General features: G+C 35.0%; 1 protein-coding gene across 2 annotated transcripts in view; it reads left to right on the top strand.

Moving 5' to 3' along the window:
- LOC109839146 overlaps positions 6,028-11,275 on the top strand; it is a 12,596-nt gene continuing 7,348 nt past the window's right edge. Inside the window, exons 1-5 of one of the 2 annotated variants that reach the window (XM_020407576.1) lie at positions 6,028-6,068; positions 6,187-6,404; positions 8,785-8,873; positions 8,959-9,034; positions 11,179-11,228. In XM_020407576.1, the coding sequence (XP_020263165.1) occupies positions 6,248-6,404; positions 8,785-8,873; positions 8,959-9,034; positions 11,179-11,228 (372 nt within the window). In that variant the 5' untranslated portion in view covers positions 6,028-6,068; positions 6,187-6,247. Of the gene's footprint in view, positions 6,069-6,134; positions 6,405-8,784; positions 8,874-8,958; positions 9,035-11,178; positions 11,229-11,275 lie in introns of those variants that run through there. The other variant, XM_020407575.1, reaches the window with a different exon arrangement.

Below are 11,275 nucleotides of genomic sequence, written 5' to 3'. Positions count from 1 at the left end.
AAGCTCCTAGAGCTTGGTATGCTCGCCTCTCTAGTTTTCTTGTTGAAAATGGTTTTTCAAAAGGAACAATTGATAACACTCTTTTTGTAAGAAAAAGGAAAAATGATTTCATTTTAGTTCAAATATATGTGGATGACATTATTTTCGGTGCTACTAATGAATCCTTGTGCAAGGAATTTTCTAAAGTTATGCAGGATCACTTTGAGATGAGTATGATGGGAGAGCTTACATTCTTTCTCGGGCTCCAAGTCAAGCAAACTAAGGATGGGATCTTCATTTCACAAAGCAAGTATGCAAAGGAATTGGTGAAGAAATTCAAGTTGGAGAATTCCAAGCATGCGCCTACTCCCATGAGTACTAGTGTTAAGCTTGATGCGGATGAGAGTGGTGAAGATGTGGACCAAAAACTATACCGAGGTATGATAGGTAGTCTTCTTTATCTCACCGCTAGTAGACCCGATATCATGTTTAGTGTGTGTGCATGTGCACGTTTTCAAGCATCTCCTAAAGCATCTCATTTAATTGCCGTTAAAAGAATCATTAAATATGTTAATGGTACTTTTAATCTTGGCTTGTTTTATCCCAGAAGCACTTCTTTTGATTTATATGGTTTTTGTGATGCCGACTTTGCCGGATGTAAGGTAGATCGCAAGAGTACTAGTGGAACATGCCAATTCTTAGGAAATTCCCTTGTTTCTTGGGCTTCCAAGAAACAAAATTGTGTTGCATTGTCCACTACGGAAGCGGAATACATTGCCGCCGGCTTATGTTGTGCTCAAGTTTTATGGATGAAACAAAGTCTAGTTGACTATGATTTGCATTTCCAAAATATTAAAATCTTTTGTGATAACACAAGTGCTATAAATATTTCCAAAAATTCGGTTTTGCATTCTAGAACTAAGCATATTGACGTGCGCCATCATTTCTTACGCGATCATGTAGAGAGACAAGATGTATCCCTAGTATTTGTTGACACAAAATCTCAACTAGCGGCCTTCAGTCAACACGAGATTTTTTAAACGGTCATTTTTATTTTCGATTGTCGTGCTTTCACTCTTTTGTGCTTGGCTCAGTCTGAGCTAAGACTCTGTAAAGGGGATTATCTTCCTAAATAGGAAGATTGGGTTTGGTTTTAAAATTGTTTTAATCTATTCTATAAAAACCCTACAGCTGCTTCTTCTTCTTCTTCTTCCTTGAGCCAAACGTTTGAAAAACCAGAGAGAGTGTTTTCTGTTTCTGCTGAGAAAATTTTCAAATCAGTCCTGCTTTCTTCTCTGTGGTTTTGTGTGAGCTCACCTCCCAGCTTCAGAAATTTGTTCTCTTTGCCATAGGAGCTTTGTAAGAGAGAATTCTACATCTGTTATCTTGTGCTGTGTAGTTGAGATCTTGAGTAAGATCTACTGTGAGGGAATGATCTGTTGAGATCAAACTGTGTAGTGAGAGAGATCGTGTGGGATCGCTGTGTAGACGAAGTTCCGGCTTCCAAACCGGCTGTGTAGTGGATTTCTCCTCGAGAGTGGGGAGCGGGGACGTAGGCCAGAGGGCCGAACCTCGTTAACACATCGCGCGTCAAGGATAACGATTCCTAACCCTCTCTTATTTACCTTGTTTGCATCTATTTACTGTGAATTGTTTGTTGTGTGTTTTTAATCTGCATATTAGAGCCTTTTGACCCTATCACCCCCCCCCCCTCTAGGGTCCAACAGGGGAGCTATGTGGGATAAGGGTTTTGGGGGGTGTTGTGAGACACCCTATAGTTTAGGGGGGTTAAGTGACATAAATAAAGTTCAGGGGAGTTATGTGCAACACCACTAAAATTGAGGGGGTTTAATGATATTAACCCCTTCAAATAATAAAGTCCAACACCAAAATACAAATACACCAGCCATACCTAGGCAATATAACCACACATGATGCAAAATATCAAAATACGACCACTAACTTATCTCATAACCTAGATACAAATAGAGTAAAAATATGAATGAGACTGAGGCAATTTGTTATTACATTGCACGCAGAAACAGAGAATACACATTAAAAAAATGAAAGAGCTCGACTTTCAACATCAACTTGATTTTAATAAGTTAATTTGAAATAACTAAGCTTTCATCCAATGTGATCATTAAAAAAAAAACTTCAGGTCCTTTCCCCCTTTACATAGATGTATTTATTTCTAAAGAAAGAAATACACTAGTAGAAAATTACACATCCTAGACGGAAAATTCCGTCTAGGAAAATCAAAATTCCGTCTAGAATGAGTATTCTAGACGGAATTCCGTCTAGAATACTCGTCTAGGAAGTTTCCGTCTAGGATATTGTATTCTAGACGGAAATTCCGTCTAGAATACATCCTAGACGGATTAGCTGTGATGTATTGCCAAAAACATGATAGGGAAATAGCTTAATATGACGTCAGATAGACAAGAAGGTTAGCAGATACACATGCTTGATATCTTTCTCTGATACATTGTTAGACGAACTTCAGCATTCATTCTTATGCACCATTCATTACATATCATAAGAAAACAGCCAAACCAGCATTAAAAGAAAAAGTCCAGATAATTGTGCATAGCTAAATTCCCTTTTTTGTTCCCTTTAGCATTATGTCCAACATAATACGGTACAAAATAGTACTAAATTTAAAAAGATTGAATAGGATTAAAGCCAATGAAACTCATTATTTGACTAGACTACAAAAGGAAACAGCCATACCTCGATGGCCACAATCATTATCCACTGACTGACAATCAATTTCAGCTCTCTTATTTTCTGCAGGAGATTGAGAAAGCATGTCAAAATAGTTTTTACTCAGCAAAAAGACCAGAACCTGAATATGAATATTGTTGGTACCATAATAAGAGAAAATGCTATGGTTCGACATGTATGATGGTATATCAGCTGTATCTTCAATCCTTTTTCTTTTCATTCTCTTCATGGCTCTTTTACTGTGCCTTTTACAAGAGAGAGGTACCATAATAAGAAACATATATTTATCACAGGAAACGAAAGTAAGCATCATCATCTACTAGAAACAATATATTTATCAGTTTGCCGAGATCCAGCGGCCCCCTTGCAGTAGAGCAACCTAGTGTCAGCGGTCACGTCGAAACCCCGGCCCAGGGCTTGGATCGAATTCGACAGCGTCGCGATCAGAGCCTTGGCGTCGTTGTTCTTCTCCATCGCGAGGGGATCTGCTTCTCATCGCATCGGAGAGACCAAAGACGAAAGACGAAAGCATAAATTGTCGGCGACCTGGCTGATTTGGGAGGGGGCGGGGTGTGAGGTTGAGGATTTGGGGGGATGAGGCTGATTTGGGATAAAAAATTTCATTCTTGGGGGGAAAGGAGGGCGGTTAAATTTTTGACGGGTTAATTTTCTTTTTTAAAATCACTGTGTATTCTAGACGGAAATTTCAGTCTAGAATAAGTATCCTAGACGGAAATTTCCGTCTAGAATACCTGGTTATTTTAAAAAAAATAAAAAAAATAAAAAAACCGTCTAGAATATTATTCTAGACGGAATTTTCCGTCTAGAATATTTTATTCTAGACGGAATATTCTAGACGGAAAATTTCCGTCTAGTTTAATACATTCTAGACGGAAAAAATTCCGTCTAGAATATTCCGTCTAGAATACATGATTTTCTACTAGTGATATTTATAGTAAATCATAAGCAACTCTTAACATTATTAGTACATAATGACTTACCTTGTCATTAACCTCCTAAGACTTCAATCTCTCATATTGCCAACTTTAGATCAGTGTACTACAAACACAAACAAATAGTTTAAAGATAAATTTTGTAAATTTTTTTGAGGAAAATAGCACTAAAATCATAGAACTGGATAATAGCAATATAGCACACACCATTTTCAATGCTTAAATGACTGCTCTGAAGGATCACTTATTACTTGTAATTATAAAATATATCTCCATCCGAAATCTAAAGGAAAGAGAAAATCGACATTAAAATTAAAAGGCAATCAAAATAATTTACAACCAAAAAATTTATTCACTTGTTCCCTTAAATTTATAGCAGCCAATGCCAAGAAATTTCAACATCAATGTCGGGTTCAGATCTTACCCATCTTGAAACATAATAATAATAAGTTCATTTCCCTATGTCAGATGCTAATAATAATAAAAGAGGAAATTCAAAATAAATCATAAATGAATGGATTTGAATTAGGACGAACTCACCATTTGTATCTTTTGCTAGTCTTTGATTTTTTAAAGGATATCTCTGAATTTTCTGATAGTTTCTCCATACATCGATAAGGCAGATTCAGGAACGTCACAATTCGAGATCGAGTTCTCTAACTCATTGTTTACTTCAATATCATATCCTCCAAATTATTCACATTTCTCCCAAAATAAAAAAGTGTTTTTCTTCATATATTTATATCTATGCAAAGGGGAAAAGGACTTGAACTTCCTCAAGGAGGCACTCGTGCTTCATGTAGTGATCCATGGCGCGCTGAGTCTAAGAATAAACGATCTTTCAAGGGAGACAATTCAACACCTCTTTGATGTCTAGATTTTCCATTTGATCAACAACATCATATAGATCATCAAAACATAATTCTATTAAAAAGAAAAAAAAAAGATAAAGAGAGATGTTAGACCAAAAACTGGATCAAATATGCAGGCTTTGGGACTTTTGAGGAGTCGAAGTGTCAAACAGTAATGAGAGAGGATTTTTTTTTACGGTATTGAAGATGTTTGATCAATAGTAATTACTTGTATTGAGAGAGGTGCCAGAAGATTTCGTCCAAACACTTTTGTCCAACAAGGGATCCTTGGCATCTTGTGATATTGATGTCTTTGTCCATGACATGTATTAGGGAATTTATTCATGATATTGCAATATTTGTGAATAACATCTTGTGGTAATGATGATCAAGTAGAATCTCATTGCATTGTTATCTTCCTGGTGATTGATTAGCTACATGTTTAATTGAGATTGCAGATTATGTAATGCAGACAGTTCGACTTTTCCCTGCCTTGCAATATTCTACTTTCTGATGTTTGCATATGAGTTGTCTCTAGCACCAATTCAGCATGTCAGCTTGTTTATGATCATTCACTGTTTACTATAAAGTTTTGGTTAATGTTGTATGTACGGTGTTTGCTACTCTGTTTGAGTTAGCATACGATTTAATGATGAATATAGGATAGAGAATTGATGGATATATTTTGGCTCGATAACTCAAAAGTATCGGTAGAAAATAAAAATAGGATAGAGAATTAATGGATATATTTTGGCTCAAGAACTCAAAAGTATCCATAGAAAGATTTTTACAATTCCCACTTTTAAAGAGAGTCAATCAATTTATCAACTTATTCTCACTTAACGGATGAGTATTTGAATTCCAATGGTATTTTTGTCAAACGAAAGATTTTATCAAACTCGTGCTTTTAAAAGGAGTATGATATGATAAGTATGATAAGTATCCCTTTACTTATATAGTGCCAAAATCACATTTGATAAATATTTACATACTACTTATTTTTAATTTATAAGTAGGGAAAAAAATAAGTTGAGATTCTCTAACTTATTTTTTGAATACTTATAATTAGATTTACTTATTGCTAATAAAAGACTATCTTACCCTATAAACAAAATAAGTAAAAATAAGTAATAAGTAACTTATGAAGAAGGCTACATCGCACTTAATACCCTATTGTTTCTCCTATTTTTCACTTATGTACCCTAACTTGTATTTGGTAGTAAAAGAATATCCTAAAGTTTTTTAAAGTGCACTTATATACCCTCTATTTTTTTGGCGACACTTAAATACCCTAAGGTTTTTAAATATCCTAAAGTTTTTAAGACTTTCACAAAAACACCCTCAAATATGCAAACTTGAGGGTATTTAAGTGCAATTTTAAAACTTTAGGGTATTTAAGTGCAAGATTTGAAAAGTTTACGGTATTTACGTGTTAATTTTAATAACTTTATGGTATATGGTATATAAGTGTCATCGAAAACAAATCTGGATGCATAAGTGTAAGTTTGAAAAACTTTAAGGTATTTTATTACTACCAAATACAAGTGGAGATAGCTAGGTAAGTGAAAAGTAGATGAAATAATAGGGTAAATAAATGCTATTTAGTCGATAAAGAATCATAAAATAAGTAGTAGCGAAACATGCCCCTAAAAAAACTGATATTTTAAGCTTTTCAGGTGATTTAATGCCCACCAGGTCGAAATTTGAAGAGGGCTCCGCATTTCTTCTCATTTTATAATGGGGAATCCAAGGGCAAACTCCATGCTCGTAGATACAAGACGAAGCTTGGGTTTTCCAATGGAGAATCCCTTCAGCTTCAAGGTTCTCAAGGTCTTTACTGGATTTGGCGTCGGTTGTGGGATTGGAATCGGCGCTGGTACTCCCATTTACTGGGGTAATCTCTCTCTCTCTCTCTCTCTCTCTACTTGTTCAAATTTTGATTTTATTTCTTCAATTGCTTTATCTCGGTTTTGGGGGATTTTTCAAAGAGAATGAGGGGTAGGACTCACACAGTAGACATTCTAATTTCCCATGTAGGGATACATGCTTGTCTTTTGAATTTTTGACCCTTTTGGTTGCGTTTCCTCTGTTGGGCATTTTAACAAACAATTTGCGTGCGTTAGGTATATACCTAGTTTAAGGAGAAATTTTGCAGTTTCAGAAAGCATGTTTAGCTATCTTCTTAGCTCTAAGGTGTAAGGGCATCTCCAACCATACCCTCCAAATTTCACCCTCCAAATTGGAATATTCTAGGAATATTCCAATTTGGAGGGTGAAATTTGGAGGGTGAAATTTGGAGGGTTGCTCCAACCCACACTCTCCAAATGTTTTTCTTTTTATTTTTTTCTTAAAAAAGCCATATAAATTAAATAATGTTGGATATAGTTTACGTTAATAATTTTATTGTTAATAATTTATTTGGTAAAAAAATTTATAACATTATAAAGGTGTCGATGAGAGTTTTAAAATAGATCCCCGTATTTAAAATTTCATGTCGGATACTTATTTATTTAATTTAAAAATTAATAATTTTATAATAATACTAAAATAAATTAATCTTAGTTTCATTTTAAAGATCTCAACGAGCCCTTTCCAAATATATAATGATTTCAAATATTAGATTAATAATTTTTTAACTATATTTATTTATTTGAAATTAAACATTTAATTTAAATTACTAAGAAGGATGGCAAAGTGGTAATTTTTAAGAAATCAAATAGTTAAAAATGACAAAATTATAATTAATAAACCATGAATAGTGTTATGGAGAGACCCTCCATTTTTTCTCCTCACCCTCCAAATTTGGAGGGTCAAATTTGGAGATCTCCAAATTTGGAGAGTGGTTGGAGAGGTTCCACTCTCCAAATTTGGAGATTTTGGAGATATAGAGGCCGGTTGGAGATGGTCTTAGGCCTAAGAGAACTCACCATTGAAAGCTAGTTGTTGGAGGGAGCGAACACAAATTCACTTCTAAATCCACAATTGTCTCCCCCCATTTAGCCAATGTGGGACTATGGACCCCACATTACGTCTGTGTCTGAGAGCACGCTTGATTTAGTTATCGGAATCTGTAACAACCATTTTATGGTTTATTTATTCTTAGTTTTGTAGATTATGATTCTATGCATCTTTTCTTCCTTAATATGGCCTTTTAAATTGTGGTGCTTGTATTGTGTACCTATGTTGGTTTAGGAAACATGCGTCATACACAATATTGTTACAGCATTGTATGACGCTTCTGTTAGCTATATGGCAACCTATGTTCCAGATGGCTGACGCCTTAGTGCTTAGATTGGCTGTAGGAATGATTTTAGGATGGCAAAAGAAATTCAACCTCGGCACCAATCTTCTTATAACTTGGGAAGAGTAGAGCTCTTTTTAGAATTGGGATCTGGACCATGCCTGTCTTAGGCATTATTTGGTCCCGACCATTTGTCTTGTCAGTAGGGAATGCTTCATCTTAATTTATGAGGCGCCACTCTGGCTTTTTGAATGAAAAGTTGACTACTATCTTATGGATAGGATTTTTCAGTGATTTCAAAAATTGTTGGTGATCAGAAGTGTTATTTGGATTTGTAACCATGATTTATTTTAACCATTCAATATGTTGGTAAATATTGTATATATATTTGGACATTGCATTTTGATAGAACTATGAACTAATCAAGATCCTTGAGTTGCTGGTGTTTTCTTTCCTGAGCCACTCTTTTGATTAGTATAATGATTCTGTACAACCTTGATTGTAGTTTGCGGTCAAGGATGTATTGAGGTTTATATTTCATTCTTACCTGTAATAATTTTAATATTCTGCAAGAAATTCTAAAGAATCTTAACCACTTTTACTTGCCTGTTTGCCGCCGCCCCGGAATTCTCCTTTTGTAGCAATTCTTGGCAAGTTTTGAGAAAACTATCTTTAAAAGTTTCTTTCGGCTTTTACCAAAAACTAATGTAACAATTACAATATCAGAATACTTTTCGTTGAAATAAAAAAGTTCATAGGACATTACTATTAATATAAGTCAGGATATTATTAATAATATAAGTTTAATTTTGACATATCTATGTTGTTAAAATTGCCCCGATTTTTTGTTTTACTCTCAAGCTGTGTTCTTTATTTTCTCTACTACAATCCTTAGTACTTTGTTATCTTATCTTCTAATTTGAACCATGGGAAGCTACCAAACGCTTATTTTGCTAATGCTTTTTAAGCACTATATTTAAAATTTCTTTTTTAATTGTCTAGTAATCCCCTTCATTTTTCTTGTGATTATCAGGTGCAATACCAATGCTGCAGCAAGTAATGAGTGCCACCCGAGGTGCAACAGATGCTTTTTCTGGTGTTGGGAAACATGTTAATGGTGCTGTAAGGACATTCACTTATTTTCTGAGTTTTGAGTTCATTACTTAAGGAACATTAAACCTAAATGTTTTCTGCTCTTGTCATTCAGCTAAGGAAGGTAGGAATGAAGAACATTCAAGCTGGTATTGGATGTGGAGTTGGTATAGGTCATGGTTTTGGGGTAGGTAAGTGTCATGCTTTAACTGCTCAAAATGTGTATGTCCCTAATGTTCATTATTTGATTTCATCTCTTTAGTGTTATTTGTGTTAGGTTCTCTGCTCTTTTCTTTATGATTATGCAGTATTAATGTTTGGGCACCATGGTGTACACGAATCCTCACCTGCTTTATAAGATGTCGAGAACTTGGATCCAAACTTTTGAGGTGATTTCTCAGAGAGAGGTAATTGGCAATACGTCTCTTCAGAAATTCAATTTCCCATATAGAAGAGCTAGTTATCGTGAGTGACCCAAAGCATAGAACAGCCTTCTCATGATTTTAAATGAAGGGAAGAGTCGGGTGTACAACATTCTCTCGGGAATGGAGGAGACGATAGTACACTAGGGCTTCTTTTGGTAGAAAATGATGCTTAACATGGGTATTCGTGGTGTCCTTGCTTGAGTATCACCTAGAAATTCTTCAGTTCTCTCTTTTCCCCATCAAATGTGGTTATGCTATGTTCTTGATAGGCACTCTCATTAGACTATGTAGCAGTGTTATCAAAGCCGTCCGCTTCACTGTGCCTCATGTGCCTTGCAATGTGGGGATGTGGCGAAGCGCCTGGTATCTGATGCAGTAGCGCCTTTTTGCACCTGACAAGGTCCTTTTGCAAAGCGTAGGCCATATGCAAGACATAGCTGTTGTATATTACTGTTCTTTAATAATTTAAACGGATTTTATACCCGATGTACATATTCCAAAAAAGCAAAATAAGCCCATTAGGTATTTTAATAGCCAGATTGAGGATCCTAAATGATCCTCATTTACTATTTAATTTTGTTTGATATTAGTCTTGGTTTGACTTTTGATATGGAAACTTATGAAGTTCATTGACACTCTCGTTGGATGTGTTAGCATTATAAATTAAGACATTATTTTGTGATTTGGTAATAGATATGAGTCACGTTGACATAGGTTTTATGTGGAAATTCATGCACATGTTCTTTCGTGCTTGATTATCTATCTTGAAAAATTATGTGTGCGGTGTGTGCCTCGCTTCACTTGGCCGTGTGCATTGCATTGTGCTTTGCGCTTGTGCACGTAAAGGGACTTGCGCCTCACATTGTGCCTTGAATATGATAACACTGCTATGTAGTATGTGCATATGTTGGGTCTCAAGGTTGCTGAACTTGAATCCTCCAGCAGACTATTCATTAGGTGTCACTGCCGTACAATATGATTTCTAGTTGAAGTGCTAAGATATGTGATTCCTTGGGTGATGAATGCCCTTAAGCATCCATTCGGTTAGTCTCAACTGAGTGCATGATTAATGAGCAAATTATTGTTGATAGCCTTAACCAACTGAGTTTAGAACCAATAAGTAGTTGTGCTTATGTCCTTCTTGTCTAACCCATTCCCATGCCCAAGCTAATCACAATGTTATTCGTAGAGTGAACTTAGGTGCAATCCCAAAATTGCATTTATAGTTGAGGATTTTAGTTTTAGGTGATCAATGACTATAATGTGATTTATGTATTGCTTGAATTGGCTATATGCTTTAATAACATATTCTTAGCTTTCGTATTAAGTTGTATGTTTAACAGATATGCTTCACAGGAACAACTTTTTTTTATAAAGAGGGAAAAAAGAGAATTTCCCATAGGAACAGAATTTGACCTCTGAAAGTGTTCTTTGATGTAGTTCAACATCTACATCCTTCTGTTCCTTTTTATTCACTACTAATTGCGTATCCAGCAAGTAGTCATTTCTTTTAAGGAATAAAATAATGTGAAATCTATGTAAGTTTAGATGATAACTGAATCTTGATCATGTTTATTGTAGTATACATATGATATGGTTTATAGCCTTCTACTTATCTGTTTCACGCATGTTTTCAGGAAGCTTTGTGGTATTATGATCAGTTAAGTCATAATAATAAGTTTTGATTAGGTTCACTTCTAAATTCATTGCCAATAGCATCAGAGTGGTAGTTTTTTGTGCATATGTTAAATGATCTTTGAGTGCATTACATCTTTTCCTCTTTAAAGGTAAAAGCAGTGCATTATACCTGTATTCACTTTGCAGTGTTTGTCTTCTATCAGCAGCAGATCTTGCAAATAGTTCACAATGCCATTATTTTAATTTACTAATTAATAACTATATAAGTACAGGTATTGCTTTGAAGCCTGGAGTAGTTCAACGAATTCAGTCTTCTGTTATAGTATGTACAATGTTATCTTCTTTAAATTTCAAAATTTCAATCTCATC

This window comes from Asparagus officinalis, chromosome 4 (genome assembly GCF_001876935.1).
Source record: "Asparagus officinalis chromosome 4, Aspof.V1, whole genome shotgun sequence".
Lineage (NCBI taxonomy): Eukaryota > Viridiplantae > Streptophyta > Magnoliopsida > Asparagales > Asparagaceae > Asparagus > Asparagus officinalis.
Note: the sequence above shows the minus strand (reverse complement) of the source record. Positions and strands in the feature narration are given on the sequence as shown.